The sequence below is a fragment of the Hemiscyllium ocellatum genome, chromosome 19, assembly GCF_020745735.1.
Source record: "Hemiscyllium ocellatum isolate sHemOce1 chromosome 19, sHemOce1.pat.X.cur, whole genome shotgun sequence".
NCBI lineage: Eukaryota > Metazoa > Chordata > Chondrichthyes > Orectolobiformes > Hemiscylliidae > Hemiscyllium > Hemiscyllium ocellatum.
Window position 1 is genome coordinate 1,968,110 of NC_083419.1, and position 24,016 is coordinate 1,992,125.

General features: G+C 46.0%; 1 protein-coding gene across 8 annotated transcripts in view; it reads left to right on the top strand.

The window, feature by feature from the left end:
* nav3 (neuron navigator 3) overlaps positions 1 to 24,016 on the top strand; it is a 440,932-nt gene that overhangs the window by 401,130 nt on the left and 15,786 nt on the right. For all 8 annotated transcript variants that reach the window (XM_060839577.1, XM_060839579.1, XM_060839580.1 and 5 more), the window contains 7 exons: positions 5,207 to 5,360; positions 7,381 to 7,555; positions 11,478 to 11,575; positions 13,300 to 13,395; positions 18,930 to 19,098; positions 21,009 to 21,244; positions 22,206 to 22,360. In XM_060839577.1, coding sequence (XP_060695560.1) covers positions 5,207 to 5,360; positions 7,381 to 7,555; positions 11,478 to 11,575; positions 13,300 to 13,395; positions 18,930 to 19,098; positions 21,009 to 21,244; positions 22,206 to 22,360 — 1,083 coding nt within the window. The remainder of the gene's footprint in view (positions 1 to 5,206; positions 5,361 to 7,380; positions 7,556 to 11,477; positions 11,576 to 13,299; positions 13,396 to 18,929; positions 19,099 to 21,008; positions 21,245 to 22,205; positions 22,361 to 24,016) is intronic.

Below are 24,016 nucleotides of genomic sequence, written 5' to 3' on the forward strand. Positions count from 1 at the left end.
CAGCATGACCTCTGAAAGCAGTAAAACACCAGATTCCTGAGTTTTAGTTTTGGTTGAGGAATGAATGGAGGAGTGTCCTTAAAATCCTTTTCTGACAATTTTTACTGTCACAAATTTGAAAAGCCCTGCATTGATGTTGTGTCTGAAATTGCCCAATTGAGAAAGTACACTAAGACCCTGCCCCACTGCTCCCGGCGTCAGAAAGGTGAGAGATTGAATCCAATTACTCAAGGTCGCCAATGTTCTTGTCTGATGAACTCAAGATAAAATTGTTTCTGTGCATAAAAGGAAACTAGTATGTATTATAAATAGGTCTGCTCCAGTAAGAAAATAAAGAATAAACTTGGTTAGAGTCAGGGTTAACTCTACTACCTACTGACTCTATTATCCTAACCCCTACTCTATCTTAAACTCCCATACATTCAGACAAACAGACGTGGATGTTCTGAGTGGACAAAAGAACAGTTAGGGGAGCACAATTCAATAGTATCAATCTAGAGGATTCAATGAGGTATAACTGATCTCCGATCTCCTTATCTGCTGGTCTTTTCATTTCTTTGACGAAGATATAAGGCAGTGGGCCATGAATTGTTCAGTTCATTATTAACCGGTTTGAGGCAAGAGCAAATAGCAAATGTTGGGAGAGGATGGTTAGCGAACTTTCAGTTCTCAATTACTTCACTCCACAGAGGGAGAGAAAGACGTGTTGTCTGTTTAGACTCTGCCACAGAATTGTTAACCTACAGGCTGGTCCTGTGGCCAGGATCTAATCAAGGAATTGTTGCTGTGCTGAGGATTCCTGGCTGCCATAATTGGTTCTCATTGAGAAACCAGTCAGAAGTCAACCTTTAATGAAAGCATACACTGTACAGGTATTCATGGTGTGATTGGGTGTCAATCATCTTTCCCCACTGCCCACTCCCGCCCTGCAACCCCTCTGAACTCCCCCAGTGGAGGAAAACAACAGTGTAAACAAAACTCACAATGAGTTCTAGTGATTTGTTTTTAAAAGTGCAATGTCCTGTTGAACAGCCCATGGTCAAAAACAGTCCTTTTTCCATTTTGATCCACAGTCAAAAATAGAGAAAAATGGAAAGGTGTAGTCACTCTATACCTTCTCTATGTTTCATGAAGGTTTAACTTCCATTGGGCAGCAGGAAAAGCAGCAGAAACCTTCACAAAAACTCCCATAAAGAGCAGTGTGATTATAACTAAATCAGCTGATTTCTAGTGAAGGAAATGTTATGGCCAGGGCAGCAGGGAGACATTCCCTGCTCTTCTTTGACTTAGCCCCCGGAATCGTTTCCATTCACTGAGGGAACAACGTGGGACAGTTCACTGGAGAAACAGTCTGTCCAGGCACTGTGATTGGGTGAGCCAAGCTGATCATATCAAATCCCGATCTTCAGCTAGAATCATAACCTCCTGACTCCAAACCCCGAGCATCAGTGCTCTGGCTAGCTGCTATTTAACAGCTTTTAATTTAACAATCAAATAAAAATAAAGCACAAACACAGAATGCTGGAGAAACTCAACAGGTCTTGCAACATCTGTGGAGAGAGAAACAGTCAGTATTTTTAGTCTGGTATGACTCTTCTTCAAAACAGTCCTGAAGAGGAATTGGACCTGACACATTAACTCTGTTTCTCTCTCTGCAGATGTTGCCTGACTTGTCGAGTTCCTCCAGCATTCACAGATGTTAATTTAATGAGTTACGTTAAAGCAGGCCTTTACTACAATCATGGCATAAAATGGTTGAACCTGCCAATGCTTCAGCAAAACAGAATGAAGTTTGGAGATGATGGAGATCGTGATAAGGCAAAGCAAGTTCCACTTTTGGAATATTGGGTACAGTTCAGGTCACCCTGCTGTAAGAAAGAATTTGAGAGGATGCAGAAAATACTTACAAGGCTCTTGCCAGAGTTGGAGGATCTGAGCTACAGGGAGAGGTTGAATAGGCTGGGGCTGTTTTCCCTGGAGCCTCGGAGGCTGAGGAATGATCTTATATAGAGGTTTATAAAATCATGAGGATCATGGATGCGGTGAATAGGCAGGGTTTTTTTCCCAGGGTAGAAAAGTCCAAAACGAGGGGCATAGGTTTAACGTGAAAGAGAAAAGATTTAAAAGGAACCAAAGGAGCAACTTTTTCACACAGAGGGTGGTGTGTGTATGGAATGAGCTGCCAGAGGATGTGGTGGAGGCTGGTACAATTGCAACATTTAATACTTCATCTGGATGGGTATATGAATAGGAAGGGTTTAGAGGGATATGGGCCAAGTGCTGGCAAATGGGACTAGATTAGATAAGAATATTTAGTTGGACCAAAGGGTCTGTTTCCATGCTTTCTGAGTCTATGACCGTATGACTTTATCTCAAGATGACAGAATGACTATATATACATGAGGAGGCACCAATCGTTTAACAAGCTCTCAAGGCTTTTGCTTTCAAATTGAGTTACAATTTAGACTCACATTACTAATGATTTGGAAAGTTACTGTGCTATGCAATAGGTGTTTCTTGGTGCAAATATATTTGATCTGAAAACATTGGGTTTGTTGTGTAACACCACTTTTCATCTTAAACTAAAATATTAACCCACTGGGTAATAACTTGACCATGTCAGCCATTTCTAATACTGATCATTGTTTGTGTGTGTGTGTGTGTGTGTGTGTGTGTGTGTGTGTGTGTGTGTGTGTTTGATAAATGTCATTTCTGTTCTTCTGCACACAGTCTAACCCACACCACTGGGTGTATTGCACTGCATTGGCACCCGAGCAGCATCTGTCTATCTGACAGGGATTGAACCACACTGTGTTCACCCATTCTCCATCCAAAACCTGACGACATTTGTACTGACACGATTTACTGGGTGTTAGTCAGGTACGAGTAGGATAGATGTTAGCAAGGGAGAGGGAATGGAGCTGTTAATGTTGGTTGTTAGTGAGGGAGGGGCAGTGAGAGGCAGAAAGTGCAGCTTGGGAATGTGGTGATGTTACTGCCCATTGCTGTCCATTCTCTCACATCAATATTCCTGTTGCTAAATGAATCGAATCTTGGTTTTCTAAAATGCCTTTTTATTTCTGTACGTTGCTTCCTGCTGAGCCCCAGTGATTAACCTGCACACTCTGACACACTGCTGGAGAATTAGCTCCATGGGGTTTATCTGGGATCTGGGATAAGGGATGGGAGTTTGCAGGTGGGTTTGATCACAGACGATGAACAAGTCTCAATGGCAACAGGCCATAAAGCATAATTTGCACAGGGTCAGGGTCAGGGTCAGGGTCAGGGTCAGGGTGGTCCAGAGGAGGGATTGCTGCCCAGTTAGTGGCAGAGGGTGGGGATTGGGGAAGGTGTAGCAACAGCAGCGTGGCACTCGGAGCAAGGTCTTAGAAGGAATGGGCTGACCTTAATCTCAAAAAGAGGCCAGAGCAGTTCCAACAACATTCAACAAGTTCCACACCATCCCTCAAATCAACCCCCTTGACCAGCACCACATCTCCCTCCACTGCTGATGCTCTGCAGAAATTCACCAAAAGTCCTCAGACAGCACCTTCCAAACCCATGACTGTAGAGTCATAGCTATTAACTCATAGAGTTTGGGTGGCACGGTGGCTCAGTGGTTAGCACTGCTGCCTCATAGTGCCAGGGACCCAGGTTCAATTGCAGCCTCGGGTGACTGTCTGTGTGGAGTTTGCACATTCTCCCCGTGTCTGCGTGGGTTTCCTCCCACAGTCCAAAGATGTGCAGGTCAGGTGGATTGGCCGTGCTGAATTATCCACAGTGTTAGGTGCATTTGTAGGGGAATGGATCTGGGTGGGTTACGCTTCGGAGGGTAGGTCTGGACTTGTTGGGCCGAAGGGCCTGTTTCTATACTGTAGGTACTCTAATCTAATCATAATGCAGCAAGGAAACAGGTCCTTTGGTCATCTTGACCATGCCAACCAGATATCCTAACCTAATCTAACCTTGCTAGTATTTGGCCCATATGCCTCTAAACTCTTCCTATTCACATACCCAAACAGGTGCCTTTTAAATGTTATAATTGTACCAGCCTCCACCACTGACAGCTCATTCCATACACGTACCAACCTTTGCATGAAAATGTTGCCCCTCAGATCCCTTTTAAATCTTTCCTCTCTCACCCTAAACCTATGCCCTCTAGTTCAGGACTCCTCCATCCCAGGGAAAAGACTTTGCCTATTTATCATATCCATGCCCCTCAATATTTTGTACATTTCTAAAAGGTCACCCCTCAGCCTCTGAGACTCCAGGGAAAACAGTCCCAACCTACTCAGCCTCTCCCTGTAGCTCAAACCCTCCAACCCTGGCAACATCCTTGCAAATCTTTTCTGAACCCGTTCAAGTTTCACAACATCCTTCCTATAGCAGGGAGACCAGAATGCAGTGTTCCAAAAGTGGCCTAACCAATATCTTGTACAGCCACAACATGATCTCCCAACTCCTGTACTCAGTGCTCTGACCAATAAAGGAAAGCATTCCAAACACCTTCCTCACTATCCTGTCTACCTGAGACTCCATTTTCAAGGAGCTTTAAACCTGCACTCCAAGGTCTCTGTTCAGCAACACTCTGTTGGCTTTACCATTAATTGTTTAAGCCACTTCCATTTAGAAGGATAAGAGCATCAGACACATGGGAACACCACCTCCTACCAGTTCCTCTCCAAGTGTCCCTGAGTCAGAATCCTGGAATTCCCTCCCTAACGGCATTGTTGGTCTGTAGCACATGGACTGCAGTGGTTCAAGAAGGCAGCCCACCACCACACTCTCAAGGGGCAACTAGGGATGGGCAATAAATACTGACACAGCCAGTGATCTGCATGTCCCTCATGATTAGATCTGCTTCTTGTAATTAGTACACAGACAGAGTGGATGAATTTTGTGTCCCATAAATTTATCATCAGTTCACACTTTGCGCTGGTCTTCAACATGGGGTAGAATTGCTCCGAAGTGGAAACCTTTCCAGTGCTGTTTGTGTCGCCTGTTTTTTGTTGCTGTCACAATTTCCATGTCTGTTCACCTGTGGAGTTCTGTTTCTCTGAAAGCCCTGATCTTTGCTCTCTGCTTGGGACAGTTTGTTTTGATGAATGTGGATTATTGTTGTTTTGTAAGGCCCTGTCTTAGCCCTGCTAACCCTCTCTAGAATGTTGCCCTGAGGCTGATCAATTCCTTTGCTTCACCCCTTTAGCATCTGTGAGTGCACCGAGACGGAGGCTGAGGCCATTGTACACCTGAAGAGTGAGCTGCGGGAGAAGGAACTCAAACTGACTGATATTCGCCTGGAAGCACTTAGCTCTGCTCACCACCTGGACCAGATCCGGGAAGCAATGAACAGGATGCAGGTAACTCTGAGGGAAAGAGACATTCGCATCACACTATTCAGGGTCTCAGTGTCATTCAATCAATGAAAAACCATTTGAATTGTAGTCACCATGGTAATGGTGGAAATGGAGCCAGTTCGAGCACAGTAAGATCCCAAAATGAAGTTTGAGTCTAGTCAGATTTTCTTTCTGTTGGCCAAGTGATCAGATGGACCAGTGCTCCACACATAGTCCCCTGCTGTTAGCCTGGTCCAGTCAGGGAGCCTTGGCTGACAGATATAACCAGGAGTGTCAGAGGTTCTGTACACTCTGAGAGCTGGCTCTGAGGGAGCCGGATCAGTGACAAGGACTTCCCCCGTGTGAGTAAAGGGTGACTTTGTGATGAGATGTTGGTCTCTGGGGAGTTATTTAAGGATCTTTTACCTTTACCTGTAATGGTGGACAGAGCTCAGTTCAATGCCTTAAGGACACAGGTTAAAAATAAGGAGTAAGCCACTTAGAACAGAGCTGAGGAGAAACTTTTTCACCCAGAGAGTGGTGGGAGTGTGGAATGCTCTGCCCCAGAGGGCTGTGGAGGCCCAGTCTCTGGATACTTTCAAGAAAGAGATGGATAGAGCTCTTAAGGATAGTGGAATCAAGGGTTATGGGGATAAGGCAGGAGCAGGATACTGATTGAGGATGATCAGCCATGTTCTTAATAAATGGTGGTGCTGGCTCAAAGGGCCGAATGGCCTATTCCTGCACCTATTGGTCTATTGTTTATCTCAAAGTCAGTTTCTCTGAAGTACTCCCTCAGTATTGCACTGTGGGGGTCAGCCTTTTTGATGTAGTATTTCAAATGGGACTTGAAGTCAGAGTGTACTGGCTCAGAGATGAGAGTGCTGTGCACTGAGCCAAGGCTGATCAATATGGCTGCACCCCTCATGTTCTCTCGATCTTACCAATGTGCCTGGCACAGGACACAGTCTGTAACATGTCCAAGCTCCTTGACCACTGACTGCTGTTAAGTCAAAAATATTTTGTTCCTGAAATGGGTTGATTGCTTGCAAAAAAAATTTTGACATTCAAAGCAAAACCAATTAAGTTTATTTGAAGGCCCCCAGTTTGGAAGCTGCGGCTATTAGACCTTGTGAGACAGCTGTGTCTCTAAACCAAAGAGAAATTGGGCAGGAAAAAGAGAAGAGCTGAACGTTATTTAAACAGAGAAGGACTGCAGAAAGCAACACCGCTGAGGGATTTGGGAGTCTTTGTCCATGGTATGTATAAAACAAGTGTCCGTGATCGGGAGGTACAAGGAAAGACAAACGGAAAGCTGTCTTTTATTTCAAAGGGAATGGTGTTTAATGGTAAGATGGTTTTGCAAAAGCTTATATGAGCCATTAGTCAGACCACAGCTGGAATACTGTGAACAGTTTGGCTCCTTATTGAAGGAAAAATATACTGCCATCCGAAGCAGGGACAGAGAAGATTCCTTTTGGCTGAACCCAGGTATGGAGGGACTGTCTTATACCAAGAGGTGAGTATATTGGGCCCATACGTGTTGAAGTTTAGAAAATTGAGAGCTGACCTTATTGAAACATACAAGATTCTGAGGGGATTTGGCATGGTGGATATGGAGAAGCTGTTTCCCCTTCTGGAAAAGTTTAGGATCAAAGCACGTAATCTCAGAGTAAGAGATCACCCAGTTAGGAGAGAGATGAGGAAAAAAAAATCTCTTCTCTCAGCTTCTTGTAAATCAATGGAATTGTTTATAGCAGAGCACTGTCGAGGCTGGGTCATTAAATATATTGAGGTAGACAGATTTTGAATTAAGGTGGGAATCAAGGCTATAGGGATTAAGCAGGACAGTGGAGTTAAAGATGATCAGATCAGCCATGATCTCATTGAATGGCGAAGCAGACAAGATGGGCTGAATGGCCTACTCCTACATCTTATGGTCTCACGGAAATGTAGCAGAAGCTCTGAGATTTTAAACCGGTGTGTGACTCAGGCACTTTCTTGGCTGATGGATCTACTAAATGTTGTTTTTACTCAATTGCAGAATGAAATTGAACTTCTGAAAGCAGAAAATGATCGTTTGAAATCAGAGACAGGAAGTAGCAGTGGAGCAGCGCAGACGCAGTCCCAGTCATCAACCTCATCTTCCACTTCCTCCTCCCGCCATTCCCTGGGACTTCCCCTCCACAATCTCAATGTCAGCGGAGCTGCAACAACAGGTAAAGTGGGAATACATCCCCAGAATGTTTGTGAGAGAACTGTCAATGTGATCACAATTGTACAACAATTCCCATGAGTCCATGTCATCTATAGATCTGTTTATCATAAGGTGAAGAACAGAATATAAAGTAGTCACATTTTAAACAAGGTCAAGTATGTAATTGGTAAATATACAATAAACATTATTAAGTCCAACATCTACAACCACAAGGGATGAACTCAGATTTCTCCAGTTTCCTCATTTCCCCTCCCCCCACCTTGTCTCAGTCGGTTCCCTCAACTCAGCACCGCCCTCCTAGCCTGCAATCCTCTTCCTGACCTCTCCGCCCCCACCCCACTCCGGCCTATCACCCTCACCTGGACCTCCTTCCACCTATCACATCTCCATCACCCCTCCTCCAAGTCCCTCCTCCCTACCTTTTATCTTAGCCTGCTGGGCACACTTTCCTCATTCCTGAAGAAGGGCTCATGCCCGAAACGTTGAATCTCCTGCTCCTTGGATGCTGCCTGACCTGCTGCGCTTTTCCAGCAACACATTTTCAGCTCTGATCTCCAGCATCTGCAGACCTCACTTTCTCCTCTACAAGCCACAAGTCAGGATCAAAATCCTGAAATTCCTCACTGGATCAAAATCCTGAAATTCTCTCCCTAATGGCATTGTGGGTCTACAGCACAGGGACTACAGCTCACCACCACCTTATCAAGGGTGACTGGGAATGGGTAATAAATAGCAACCCAGCTGATGATGACCACATCCCATCAATGAATAAAAATCCCCCCAGTCTTCAGGTTACTGCCAGATCTGGTTCATCCACCTTTAACACCACTGAGTGCTGCTGTCTTCAGCTCAAGCTATTCACTGTAACAGGGACATCCTGGAAAGTCAATCTAATCCCAGCTTCTCTTCTCTGTTACAAACCAGCTGTTTAAATTCTTCTCATGTATCCTCCTCATTCACCTCCTTCAGTAACTGCAGGACCCTGGTCAGCTCTTATTCACCGAGGTGTGGACATTCAGTCTCTGTGATTTCCCTTTGTTCCATAGCTCCAAAGGCTTAACATCCTCAAGTGTCTCCCCCTGCCCCAGACCCAAACTTACTCCTCACTCTCTCTCTCTCCCATTTCCCCACAAGCCCACTCCAACTCCAGTCCTGATGGACAGTCACCAAACTTGGAACGTTAACTGCTGTATTCCCACGGTGGATACTGCCAGACCTGCTGAGCTTTGCCAGCAATGTCTGTTTCGGTTTCAAGCTCAACATGTCCTTCAGCATGTCTTCCCTCCATCAACCCTATCCCACCAAACTCTGTGATGAAAGCAAAAAGTGCTGGAGGTGGTATTAATGGCAGTGGATGAACCTTTGAATCCACAGACTAATGGGATGGAAAGAGAGGCCAAGGGGAACCTTGTTGTTCTGGGGAGGAGGAGAAGAGGTGAGGTCGGCGTGTTGGGGATTGGTTAGATGCAGTTGGATATGATGCAGAGCTGGGCTGAGGAGTGGCAGATGGAGTTCAACCCTGTCAAGTGTGAAGTTGTCCCTTTTGGAAGGACAAATAAGAATGCAGAATACAGGGTTAACGGTACGGTTCTTAGTAAGGTGGAGGAGCAGAGGGATCTTGGAGTCTATGTTCATAGCTCATTAAAAGTTGCCACTCAGATGGATAGAGCTTGTAAAAAGGCCTATGGTGTATTACCGTTCATTAGCAGAAGGATTGAATTCAAGAGTCGTGAGGTGATGTTGCAGCTGTGCAGGACCTTGGTAAGGCCACATTTGGAGTACTGTGTGCAGTTCTGGTCGCCTCACTTTAGGAAGGATATGGAAGCTTTGGAGAGGGTGCAGAGGAGATTTACCAGGATGTTGCCTGGAATGGAGAATAGGTCGTACGAGGATAGATTGAGAGTGCTAGACCTTTTCTCATTGGAACGGCGAAGGATGAGGGGTGACTTAATAGAGGTTTATAAGATGATCAGGGGAATAGATAGAGTAGACAGTCAGAGACTTTTTCACCGGGTACAACAGAGTGTTACAAGGGGACCTAAATTTAAGGAGAAGGGTGGGAGGTATAAGGGGGATGTCAGGGGTGGGTTCTTTACCCAGAGAGTGGTGGGGGCATGGAATGCGCTGCCTGGGGGAGTGGCAGAGTAAGAATCATTGGTGACCTTTAAGCGGCAATTGGATAGGTACATGGATAGGTGCTTAAGCTAGGACAAATGTTCGGCACATCATCATGGGCCAAAGGGCCTGTTCTGTGCTGTATTGTTCTATGTTCTATGTTCTAACCTGGGAGGATGGAATAGAATCCATCCTGAGGCAGGCTGTGAGGAGATAACTGGGGGACTTGGTGGGTTTGTTGTGAAATCAATGGTCAGTCTATCCCCAAAAATGGAAACAGTGAGGCCAAGGAAGGGAAGGGAAGAGTCAGAAATGGACCAGGTGAAGGTGAGAGGCTAGAAATTGGAAGTGAAACTCTTGCATTTTTCCAATTCTGGATGAGATCAGATGTTCTGGGGAGGGACCCTCAGAAGGATTGGAACAAAGAATGTTCCATGGACCCCACAGAGACACAGGAACATTTGGGGCCCATAACTGAGGCCAATGACTGGAGCCCATGTGGGTTCCCATAGCCACACATTTAACTTGATGAAAGTGAGGTCCACATGGAGGCAAAGATGGTGGAGGGAAAGTTCAACATCATGTCATGCCCAGAATTAATTGAGCTGGTAATAAAAGGATAAAGCTAAGCCCTTTACTGAGCATAGATCAGTCAGTAACAGAGAGCGGAGGTCAGAGGAGGTGGTGAATATACGGTAGGAGGTGGGATTAGATGAAGGGTTGGAGTCGGAGGGAGGGGGAGAGAATGAAGGATCTGGAAGAGGCTTCAGTTTGAAAGCGTCTGGACCTTGCATTCCCTAACGCCTGAAAGAGACAAAGATGTTTCTTGTTAAGATGACAAATGATACAAAGCATAAATGGAACTGGGGACTGGGGCACCTCTGAGTTAGTGTGAGGTGATATTGATGGAGAGAAAGCTGGAGACTGTGCATGGCACTGACAGGATCCCAGGATCCAATGGAATCTGCTGCTTAAGGAGCATTGTACATCACAGAGATCCCTGTGATCCCTCCCAGTTCCCGTGTTATTTAATGGTGTTAATGGTTCTGACACTTTGGATGTTGAGCCTGTCTCCCTCAAAACTCTTGTCATAACTCAACAACAACTTACATTTATGCAGCACCTTTAACATAACAGCTCTCCCCCCCCCCCCCCCCCCCCCCCCCCCCCCCCGCCCCCCCAAGGTGCTTCACAAGGAGTGTTTCAATTCAAAACAAAATTTGATGCCAAGCCACATAAGGGGATATTGAATAAATATTTAAAAGCTTCGTCAGAAGGTCAGCTTTAAGAAGTACCTTCATGAAAGAGAGAGAGTTGGGAAAATGTAAGGACGAAATTCTAACCCCTAGACCCAGGCAGCTGAAGGCAGGGCTTGATGTGCAGCGGGCTCCTCACTGACCCCTCACTGACCCTTCACTGACTCCTCACCATGTCCTCACTGACCCCTCACTGACCCTTCACTGACCCCTCACCATGACCTCACTGACCCTTCACTGACCCCTCACCATGTCTTCACTCACCCCTCACTGACCCTTCACTGACCCCTCAACATGACCTCACTGACCTTTCACTGGTCCCTCACCATGTCCTCACTGACCCCTCACTGACCCTTCACTGGCCCCTCACCATGTCCTCACTGACCCCGCACTGTGTGGTCACTGACCCCTCACTGACCTCTCATCATATGGTCACTGACCCCTCACCCTGATTCCCAGTCAGGTTCCCCACTGCCTGAACTTCTAAAGGTCGGAGTCAGAGCCAATTCATTTTCACTGGAAGTAAGATTATTTACATTTTGCCTTTTCCAGACAGTTTGCTGGATGAAGGATCTGATGGTTCATTCCGTACGGAGAGCTGTAGTGTGCGAATAATGATTTGCCTGAACAAACAACTCAAGCGAACTAAGGTAAAAGGGGGGAGTATGGGATTTGTTGTTGTTGTTGGAACAGGGGGATGGGAGTTGAATCTTGAAGGAGGCGGAGGTAGGATGGGAGATGCACCTTCCAAAAATTATCTCAGCAAATTATACAAGCAACATATTCATATAGAGAAGGCCATTCAGCCCCTCAAACCTGTTTCCCTAATTGAACTGTACCGTAACCAGCCTTGGGTCTGTAACTCTCAATATTCCTTGCACCTCTCAAACTGAGTTTTTTCCTGATACGATGGGTGTGTGGAGCCAATTTCCTGATTGGACACCTCAGGTCACTGGGCATTGTTGCTTCATCTCTGCCATACTCTGTGATGACTGACCAACCGAGCTGATTGTAAATGGTCCCTTCACAACAGGTCAGGCTGACTGGATAGCTTTCAAAGGTGCTGTCAGAGGGATGATGGCTCGAACATCTCCTCTCTCTGCACTCTGTGATACTGTGACCTTATTTAAGGTATTTTGTAATATTTTCAAGAGATGCTCATTGTTGTGGACCAGACCAGACCCCTCAGGCAGATAGCCTAGACCTAAACTTTTTCTTATTTTAATTTGCGATTGGTCAAAGTACTCAACGTTAAACAAAACACGATTTATTTAAACACTGTAGTTAAAATACAATCAAAGAAAGAGGAATTTAGAATCACTTAACTCTACTGGAAAACTTAACCAAATAATCAATACAGTACCTATGACTAATTAACTGTTCCGAAATAGTAGCATCCCATAAACATACCGTTTGACAAAAAAAAATCAAATTTAGGCACATATTCGCACATGCAGTTCTCCGATCCAGGAGGAACAAACATCAAGAGAAAATTCATAGAAAGCAGCAGATCAGAGATGGAAGCTCCATCTTTTAAGACCCCAATAGCTTCTGCTTTAAACTAACTCTAAAAACAAGAAAAAAACTAGAAAGCCTTGTCTGCAAGAGCTGGTCACACCCAGTCAGGCTGCTTCTATTGTTCCAACTTTAAACAATCCCCATGTCCTCACAAGCTGTTTACTTTCAATTAGACAGCTCTGAACCCCTGTCTTATGACCTCACTTCAAAAACAAAACAGAGTAAAATAACCTTTTAAAGTGTCAGCTTTGTCACATTCATTTATCAATGCTAACAAGACATGTTTCATACAGCAACTAATTGTCCAGAAGACAGATTGCTATAGCAAGTAAACTCAGGCTTTGGTGTTCATGCTGACTTGCATCTCTCAGGATATCCCAAACATTCCATGCTGCTTTTTCTTCACTGAACCACAGCTTTTCGGGAAAGAATCTGCAATCAGCGACCAAGACCGAGAGACTAAGTGATTGGATCACTTCATGTCTGGGTGGTATGTTGGTCAGGACACATGGGCATCCACTTTTACCTGTTGCTGTTTCCTAAACAGAGCCACAGAAACATCCATCGGCACACACAGGAAGCAATATTTGGTTTAAACCTCATGTTTAGGACATGGGAAAGACAGCGATCTGTCAGCAACTTACATTTGTACTGCCCTGCGAACGAAACAAAACTTCCTGCCCCACTCTGGGGAAAGATTAACAAACAAAATTTGACACTGAACCGAAAAAGATGATACTGCAGCAAACATCCTAAAGCTACATCAGGCAGGGAGCTGCAGTGTGATGTTGTTCCATTTATAATGGTTTCTGCTACAACAGCTTTTGATTAATGTGTGTGATAACTTTCTTTACAGGAAGAAAAGTCTCCTCAGTATCTCATAGGGTCATTAGGAGTCAGTGGAAAGACAAAATGGGATGTTCTTGATGGTGTAATTCGTCGGTTGTTTAAGGTGAGCATTTTGTGCATTCGGGCAAGAGTCCATTTGCTCAGAATTCTTTTGTTTATCCAACACTAACTTCACAAAATCAAGTGCTTTGAGGGGTCAGTGTCAGAGGGGAGACTCAGTCAGTGGGAGTGTGGATCTGACAATCAGGATGCATAATGCCCCTCTCTGACTCGGTCTACCTTTCAACACACCCCGACTTCCTGACAGATTAACCCAGCAATCAGACTTATCGTATTAAAGGGGCTAAGTGTTGGAAACTCAGAATTGGGTGGGAGAGACTTAGTCACATTAAAAAGGGTGGATAGAGAATTCTTCAGTAAGATATGTGTGTGAAAACTCCTGAAGCTTCCCCTGGACTGAGCTCACTCTGCACCAGAAACATCTTCAACAATAGCCTCATTATCCAGACCTGGGCTCTCTTGTTATTATGTGAACAGAACATCTTGGAAGGGTCTTCAAGTGAGACTTTGTGGGAAGAGTTTAGGAATAAACAGAGCAGTCACACTGGTGGGAATGTATAGTGCACCTCCCGACAGTCAGCAGGCAATTGAGGAGCACACCTGTAGACAGTCCCCTGACATAAGTAAAAACAATACAGGTTAAGGATATGAGAGGGTTTTAATGAGCCAACGTTAATTTGGAAAGCCATTGTGTAAAGGATTGAGAGGGAGCAGAATTCTTGAAATGTATACAGGAGAGTTTTTTTTATCTAATTATGTGTAAGGTCCAACAAGGGATGATGCTTTGCTGCCCCACATTCTGGGGAATGACGTTGGATAGATGTTCATGGTGACACTGGGTGAGTATCTTAGTAATGGCGAGCACAACACCATAACGGCTCAATTTATTATGGAAATGGAAAGCAGATTTTGAGGGAAGGCAGATTTTATTAAAATAAATCTGTCTAAAATAGATTGGGAATAGTTACTTGAGGGTAACTCTACAGCAGCATAGTGGGCAGGGTTCAGGAGGGGACTGGGGGCAGTGTAGGCCCAACATGTTTCTTTTAGAGTGAAATGTAGGGGCAAGAAGCCCAGAGAACCCTAGATGTCCAGGAATACTGAGGAGTGGATGTAAAGGAAAAGAGAGAAACATATAACAGGTACAGAGGGGGCAAATCAATGGAGTCACTCTGAGAATATAGAAAGTGTGTGGGAGGGGGGAGGATCTAAAGAAAGCAAAGAGGGAATGTGAGAAAACATTGGTGGGTAAGATTATGGAGAATGCCAACCAGTATATCACGGGGAAATGAATAATCAGGGAAAGAGTGGAACCAAAAGGGAAATCGGCACAAGGAGCCGGAAGGCACTGGTAAAGTGTGACACAAATATTTCACATTTATCTTCACACGGGAGAGGGAGAATGTAGTTCTACATTTGGAAGAAGGACCTTGTGAGTTCTTGAGCAGTTTGATGCAGGGAGCGAGGAGGCACTGGAGGCGTCGGCAGATTGTAATGTGGACAAATCCTCAGGTCTGGGTGAGTTGTATCACAAACTGCGATGTAGGAGGAAGTCACAGGGCTAACCATACGTCACAGATTTGATTGAATTTTTCTGTGAGGTGACCAGGTGTGTAGATGAAGATAGTGTAGTTGTTTAATTACCCAGTGGGTTGGGGTGGGGGGAGGTGGGGGTCTGGGGGTGCGGAGTTGAGACAGGAAACCTCACAACCTTCATAAAGTGCTTGGATGAGCCATTTGAATGTCTTAACATTGAAGACTATGGGCCTGGTGCTGGAGAGTGGGTCTCGTGTCGATTTAGAATCGTTTTTATTGGCACAGATTCAATGGGTTGAAAGGCCTCTTCTGTATTATATGATTCTGTTGGACTCTGTCAAACTGTAGGAAAATACAACTGGCTCATGAACCCCCAGCAGCAACCAGCCTGTCTCGGTTTCCCTGTATGAGGCTCTTGACCTTAGTCCCTGGTTAACTAAGGAGAAAGTGAGGTCTGCAGATGCTGGAGATCAGAGCTGAAAATGTGTTGCTGGAAAAGCGCAGCAGGTCAGGCAGCATCCAAGGGCAGGAGAATCGATGTTTCGGGCTTGAGCCCTTCTTCAGGAATGAGGAGGGTGTGCCAAGCAGGCTAAGATAAAAGGTAGGGAGGAGGGACTTGGGGGAGGGGTGTTGGAAATGCGATAGGTGGAAGGAGGTTAAGGTGAGGGTGATAGGCCGGAGGGGGGGTGGGGGCGGAGAGGTCGGGAAGAAGATTGCAGGTTAGGAAGGCGGTGCTGAGTTCGGGGGTTGGGACTGAGACAAGGTGGGGGGAGGGGAAATGAGGAAACTGGAGCAATCTGAGTTCATCCCTTGTGGTTGGAGGGTTCCTAGGCGGAAGATGAGGCGCTCTTCCTCCAGCCATCGTGTTGCTATGGTCTGGCGATGGAGGAGTCCAAGGACCTGCATGTCCTTGGTGGAGTGGGAGGGGGAGTTGAAGTGTTGAGCCACAGGGTGGTTGGGTTGGTTGGTCCGGGTGTCCCAGAGGTGTTCTCTGAAACATTCCGCAAGTAGGCAGCCTGTCTCCCCAATATAGAGGAGGCCACATCGGGTGCAGCAGATGCAGTAAATGATGTGTGTGGAGGTGCAGGTGAATTTGTGGCGGATATGGAAGGATCCCTTGGGGCCTTGGAGGGAAGTGAGGGGGGAGGTGTGGGCGCAAGTTTCGCATTTCTTGCGGTTGCAGGGGAAGTTGCCGGGAGTGGAGGTTGGGTTGGTGGGGGGTGTTGACCTGACGAGGAGTCATGGAGGGAGTGGTCTTTTTGGAACACTGATAGGGGAGGGGAGGGAAATATATCCCTGGTGGTGGGATCCGTATAGAGGTGGCGGAAATGATGACAGTTGATACGATGTATATGGAGGTTGGTGGAGTGGTAGGTGAGGACCAGTGGGGTTCGGTCCTGGTGGTGATTGGAGGGGCGGGGCTCAAGGGTGGAGGAGTGGGAAGTGGAGGAGATGCGGTGGAGAGCATCGTCGATCACGTCTGGGGGGAAATTGCGGTCCTTGAAGGAGGCGGCCATCTGGGCTGTACGGTGTTGGAACTGGTCCTCCTGGGAGCAGATGCGGCGGAGACGAAGGAATTGGGAATATGGGATGGCGTTTTTACAGGGGGCAGGGTGGGAGGAGGTGTAGTCTAGGTAGCTGTGGGAGTCGGTCGGTTTATAGTAAATGTCTGTGTTGATTCGGTCGCCCGAGATAGAAATGGAGAGGTCTAGGAAGGGGAGGGAGGAGTCTGAGATGGTTCAGGTAAATTTGAGGTAGGGGTGGAAGGTGTTGGTAAAGTGGATGAACTGTTCAACCTCCTCATGGGAGCACGAGGCAGCGCCGATACAGTCATCGATGTAGCGGAGGAAAAGGTGGGGGGTGGTGCCAGTGTAGTTCCGGAAGATGGACTGTTCCACATATCCTACGAAGAGGCAGGCATAGCTGGGGCCCATGCGGGTGCCCATGGCAACTCCTTTGGTTTGGAGGAAGTGGGAGGACCTTTGGTTTGGAGGAAGTGGGAGGAAGTGGGTATCAGCCAGTACCCTTCCACTGACACCCTCCTTCGACTGACTGAACTGGTCCTCACTCTGAACAACTTCTCCTTCCAATCCTCCCACTTCCTCCAAACTAAAGGAGTAGCCATGGGCACCCGCATGGGCCCCAGCTATGCCTGCCTCTCTCGTAGGATATGTGGAACAGTACATCTTCCGCAGCTACACTGGCACCACCCCTCATCTTTTTCTCCGCTACATCGATGACAGTATCGGCGCTGCCTCGTGCTCCCATGAGGAGGTTGAACAGTTCATCCACTTTACCAACACCTTCCACCCCTACCTCAAATTTACCTGGACCATCTTAGACTCCTCCCTCACCTTCCTAGACTTAGACCATTTCTATCTCGGACGACCGAATCAACATGGACATTTACTATAAACCGACCGACTCCCACAGCTACCTAGACTACACCTCCTCCCACCCTGCCCCCTGTAAAAACGCCATCCCATATTCCCAATTCCTTCGTCACCCCCGCATCTGCTCCCAGGAGGACCAGTTCCAATACCAAACAACCCAGATGGCCACCTTCTTCAAAGACCGCAATTTCCCCCCAGACGTGATCGATGATGCCCTCCACCGCATCTCCTCCACTTCCCGCTCCTCCGCCCTTGAGCCCCGCCCCTCCAATCACCACCAGGAAAGAACCCCACTGGTCCTCACCTACCACCCCACCAACCTCCATATACATCGTAACATCCGCCGTCATTTCCGCCACCTCCAAACGGCCCCAAGACCAGCGATATATTTCCCTCCCCTCCCCTATCAGCATTCTAAAAAGACCACTCCCTCCATGACTCCCTCGTCAGGTCCACACCCCCCACCAACCCAAGCTCCACTCCCGGCACCTTCCCCTGCAACCGCAAGAAATGCAAAACTTGCGCCCACACCTCCCCCCTAACTTCCCTCCAAGATCTCAAGGGATCCTTCCATATCCGCCACAAATTCAGCTGTACCTCCACACACATCATTTATTGCATCCGCTGCACCCGATGTGGCCTCCTCTATATTGGGGAGACAGGCCGCCTACTTGCGGAATGTTTCAGAGAACACCTCTGGGACACCCGGACCAACCAACCCAACCACCCCGTGGCTCAACACTTCAACTCCCCCTCCCACTCCACCAAGGACATGCAGGACCTTGGACTCCTCCATCGCCAGACCATAACAACACGATGGTTGGAGGAAGAGCGCCTCATCTTCCGCCTAGGAACCCTCCAACCACAAGGTATGAACTCAGATTTCTCCAGTTTCCTCATTTCCCCTCCCCCCACCTTGTCTCAGTCAAATCCCTGGAACTCAGCACCGCCTCCCTAACCTGCAATCCTCTTCCTGACCTCTCCGCCCCCACCCCCACTCCAGCCTATCACCCTCACCTTAACCTCCTTCCACCTATCGCATTTCCAACGCCCCTCCCCCAAGTCCCTCCTCCCTACCTTTTATCTTAGCCTGCTTGGCACACCTCCCTCATTCCTAAAGAAGGGCTTATGCCCGAAACGTCGATTCTCCTGCCCTTGGATGCTGCCTGACCTGCTGCGCTTTTCCAGCAACACATTTTTAGCCCTGGTTAACTAAGGGCTGTTCTAAAGAAGGATCACTGAGACCCAAAACATTAATTCAATTTCTCTCTCCACAGAAGCTACCAGACCTGCTGAGTTTCTCCAGCATCTTCAGTTCTGTGGGTTTTATGGTAAACTAAGAGCCTCTGGTATTGAAGATCTTTCTTTAAAGCAGAGGCTGAGCTTTGCATTCTGAAGTTAGTTGGGGTGAGCAGCTCACACTGACCTTGCAATGTTCACATCCATGAACAAGTCAGTCTCTTTTTTTTAATTACATTCCTCTATAGGATGTGGGAGTCACTGACTGGATCAGTATTTATTGCCTGTTCCTAGTTGCCCCTTGAGAATGTGACAGTGAGCTACCTTTATGAACCGGTGCAGACCATGTGCTGTAGGTCAACACACAATGCCATTGAATTAAAAGTGAACTTTTATCTTCTCAATGTAGGAGTATATTTTCCGTTTGGACCCCAGTACGAGTCTCGGTCTGTCATCTGACAGCATTCTCAGCTACAATATCGGGGAGGTAGTGAGAGCAGGGAACCTGGAACTGCCAGAACTGCTGCCCTGTGGCTACCTGGTTGGAGAGAGCAACATCATTACTGTGAATCTAAAAGGTACTTCACAATGTTTCAGAATAGACTGGAATGGAGTTGGTTAAAGAAAGGTTCTATTTATGTAGCACCTTTCACAATCTCAGGATGTTCCAAAATACTTTACAATAATTGTACAGTAACTGTTGTAAGCAATTCTGATGGGGTGTTTTAAACCAGTACTCCACCTTTTGTTTAAACATCACGCAGTCATTATTATTTCACCAGCGGATAGACAATCTGAACTGGTGACCCAAGAAACTTATGGCGTCATCGAGTCATACAGTACAGAAACAGACCCTTCGATCCAACTCATCCACACTCACCAGACATCTCAATCTGATCTAATCCCATTTGCTAGCAATTGGCCCATCTCCCTCTAAGTCCATCCTATTCATAAACCCATCCGGATGTCTTTTAAAGCTCACTAGTGTATCGTTCCCTGGCTTTCCATATAGCTTTTCTTAAATAATGGCACTACATTAACCAACCTCCAGTCTTCCAGTGCCTCACGCATGGTTATCGATGATACGCGTATCTCAGCGAGGGTCCCAGCAATCACTTCCCTTGCTTCTTCTTCATTGTTTCAGAGTTTCACAGCTTGTTTTTAATGCTGTTTACACCGAGCTGGTGTTATAACTCATATCCTAAACATACCCTTATGATGCCAAAGCAAGCAAGGCTATGAGCCAAGTGCTTGAAAACAGGATTAGAGCAATGAGATGTTTTGGACAGGCACAGATTCAATGGGCTGAAGGGCTTACTTTCTGGTTGTAGACCTCAATGACTCTGTTAACAACGATGTGGAGGTGCCAGTGTTGGGCAATTTAGAACATTCCAAGAATGACACAGGATGAGTGCAGCCTGGCATTCAAATTAAGGAATAGAAGTCATTGCCACAATCTGTTGCCCGTGATATTCACCCCTGTCATAGAGGAGCTAAAGTCTTTTACACAAAGATCAGTTTGAGAGTCAGGGAAAAGCTCGCCTTGTTGGGATCCATTGTTCTATTAACGAGCACCGTCCAGAGGAAGGTTGGTGCTAAACACAGACCCTTCAGCAAATGTCCTCAGCAGACCTGGTAATAATATTGTAGAGTCGTGAAGTCATAGGAATGTACAGCACGGAAACAGACTCTTCGGTCCAGTGCACCCATGCCAACTAGATATCCTAAATTAATCCTGTCCCATTTGCCAACATTTGACCCATATCCCTCCAAACCCTTCCTATTCATATACCCATCCAGATGCCTTTTAAATGTTGCAATTGTACCAGCCTCCACCATATCCTTTGGCAGCTCATTCCATACACGCACCACCGTCTGCGTGAAAAAATTGTCCTTTAGGTTCCTTTTATATCCTTCCCCTCTCACCCTAAACCTCGGCCCTCTCGTTCTGGACTCCCCGACCCCAGGGAGAAGATTGTTCACTGAAACCAACAGCAAGCTGCTTTGCAGGTTGGACTTCTTTCAGAGCATTATTTCGAACCCCACCGTTGTTGTTCCATTTTTGAAAAAAGCACTTCATTACATTACACCTTTGAGACAAGGCTGTGGTAATGTTCGAAACAAGGCAGTCAGTTTTCACACAAAAAGCATTCAGCACATGACCAGATAATTGTTTGTAAAACAGTGAAGGATAAATGTTGACTCTGGCACCCTCTGCATTCATCAGAGATGGCAACGGGGGCTGAGTTTAACTTCAGACTGAAAGACAGCACTTCCCTGAGAAAAGGTGTCCAGTATAACTGCCCAATGTGCAGGTGCACTCTCTGCTGTTGACTCCATAACTCAATGTGCTGTTAATACGGACAACAGGACGGGGATTGTTGGCCAGGATTGTATGTGAATTATCGAGTCACAATGTAACAGAGGTGTGGATTAGTCTGATTTTATCATCTTGCTGCCAGTCTTAGTCATATTCTCCCTTTTGCAGGTGTGGCAGAGAATACTGTGGACAGCTTGGTGTTTGAAACACTAATTCCAAAACCTTTAACACATCGTTACCTCAACGTCCTGCTGGAACATCGAAGGATCATCCTCTCGGGACCTAGTGGGACCGGAAAAACCTACTTAGCCAATAAACTTGCTGAATTCCTGGTGAACAGGGCTGGAAGGGAGGTCGCTGATGGGTCGATAGCCACTTTTAATGTGGATCACAAATCGAGCAAGGTGAGGAGAAATACAGGGAGCAAAGTATTACTCCCCTCAGATTAGGTTCTATTCCTCAACACTTCAGTAAGTTTACTCAGTGAGTATTTCACTTGTGCAGATCAGGACAGTTTCTGCTCAATGTACAGCTCATACTAAAGGGAACATTGTTAGTCTCAAAATCTTTCAGATTTGTAGTTGAAAGTTAGTTGGCTGTGTTAATGTGGTTCTATGGAGCTAGCAACTTAAGAGTTCATAAGTTCAAATCCTGTCAGTGGGAAGTTGTAGAAGTGAATTCAGTCTATCTGGTAGTTTAAGGGTACAAACAAGGATAGATACAGATGGAAGCTTGTTATCTGGGTCCTCTCTGGCTACATGGGACTCCAGTCTCTATATCCACACCATTCTTTCAAAGTGTGATAGAAAAGTGCTCCAAAACCCTTCACAGGATCAGACAAACCATGTGATGAGATATCAGATGTTTGGTGAGAGAGGGAGGTTTGAAGGAACATCTAAAAGAGGGGAGAGAAGTGAAGACAGGATGAGATATAGGCACTGATTTCTGAGTGCTGATACAATGGCTCAAGGGATTAGAACTGGGGGCTGGGGGAGGGCTTTGAACAGAATCATCAGCATAATTAAATTTAAGATGATGCTGCATTAAGCCTTGCCAATGCCCCACATCAAGGGAAAATAAATGTTTTTTGTTTAAAATTGGCCGTCTCCCTGTTACTGATCCCTTGTGAAGGATCCCCTGCTGTATGTATGTAAGTCTTGGATGAGGTAGATATTGACCATTTTGAAGAGTCACACATTGTAATGAGCACTCGGTGGTTATTGTGGATGGAATGTTAGCCCCAGTAGGGGATCGCAGTAATCTGAAAACAAGGAGATCCACCAGAAAAATATTGGCAAGACAAAGTGAACTTATAAAATATGGAAACTTGTCTGAAATAAATATGTCTTTTTTAACATTTGGAAGGAATTGCGCCAATACTTGTCAAACCTGGCTGATCAGTGCACGACTGCGGATAATGGTTCTGACCTGCCTTTAGTGATAATCCTGGATAACCTCCATCATATCGGTTCATTGAGTGACATCTTCAATGGATTCCTCAATTGTAGATACCACAAATGGTAAGTTCTGGATCATTAAGGAAGAAAGTTTCTCATTTAACTCTCACAACCTTAGAGTATCTCAAGATCACTTTGCAGCTAACGTAATGCTTTTTGACATGTAGTCACTGTTATATTATAAAAGAGATGGCAGGTAAAACCCTGTTATAGGAAAGATATTATAAAGCTGGAGAGGGTTCAGAAGAGATTATTCAGGATGTTGCTGGGAGTGGAGAGTTTGAGTTATCAGGAGAGGCTGGAAAGGCTCGGAACTTTTCATTGGAGCGTAGGAGATTGAGAGGCAATCTGATAGAAGTTTATAAAATAATGAGAAGTAAAGATAGTTGTCTTTCCCTTTGAGTGGGAATTTCAAGATGAAGGGGCACATTTTTGAGGTGAGAGGAGAGAGATTTAAAGAAGACATGAGAGGCAGAGTTTTTACACAGAGGGTTGTTCACAATGAACTTCCTGAGGAAGTGGTGGATGAGGGTACAGTGACAGAGTATAAAACACATTTGGATAAGCACATGTCTAGAAAAGGTTTGGAGGGATATGGGCCAGGAGCAGGCATTGGGACTAGTTTAGTTTGGGATCATGACTGGTTGGACTGAAGGATTGGTTTCCGTGCTGTATGACTGTACCTGCAGATGCTGGAAATCAGAAATGAGGAGATTTCCCAGGATGTTTCCTGGACTGGAGGGCGTGTCTTATGAAGAAAAGTTGAGGGAGCTAGGGCTTTTCTCATTGGAGCAAATCAGAATGAGAGGTGACTTGATAGAGGTGTACAAGATGGTGATAGTGAGGACTTTTTCACAGGGCAGAAATGTCTATCACAAGGGGGCATCATTTTAAGGTGATTAGAGGAAGGATTAGGGGAGATGTCAGAGGAAGGTTCTTTACACAGAGAGTGGTGGGTGAGTGGAATGCACTGCCAGCAGTGGGAGTAGAGTCAGCTACATTAGGGACGTTTAAGCGACTCTTGGATTGGCACATGGATGATAGCACAATGATGTACAGTCCTGGTCACCGCATTATAGAAAGGATGTGGAAGCTTTGGAAAGGGTTCAGAGGAGATTTACTAGGATGTTGCTTGGTATGGAGGGGAGGTCGTTTGAGGAAAGACTGAGGGACTTGAGGCTGTTTTCATTAGAGAGAAGAATGTGAGAGGTGACTTAATTGAGACATATAAGATTATCAGAGGGTTAGATAGGGTGGACAGTGAGATCCTTTCTCCTCGGTTGGTGATGGCTAGCACGAGGGGACATTGCTTTAAATTGAAGAGTAGTAGACATAGGACAGATGTCAGAGGTAGTTTCTTTACTCAGAGGGTAATAGGGGCATGGAACGCACTGACTGCAACAGTAGTAGACTCACCAACTTTAAGGGCATTTAAATGGTCATTGGATAAACATATGGATAAAAATGGAATAGTGTAGGTTAGATGGGCTTGATTGGTTCCACAGGTTGGTGCAACATCAAGGGCTGAAGGGCCTGTACTGTGCTGTACTGTAATATTCTATGAAGGTTATTTACGTTAGTTTGATCCTCAAGTAGGATAAAAGGTCAGCACAACATGAGGGCTGCAAGGCCTGTACAGTGCTGTACTGTTCTATGTTCTAAAATCAGAAATTGCTGGAGAAACACAACAGGTCTGGCAGCCTCTGTGGAGAGAAAGCA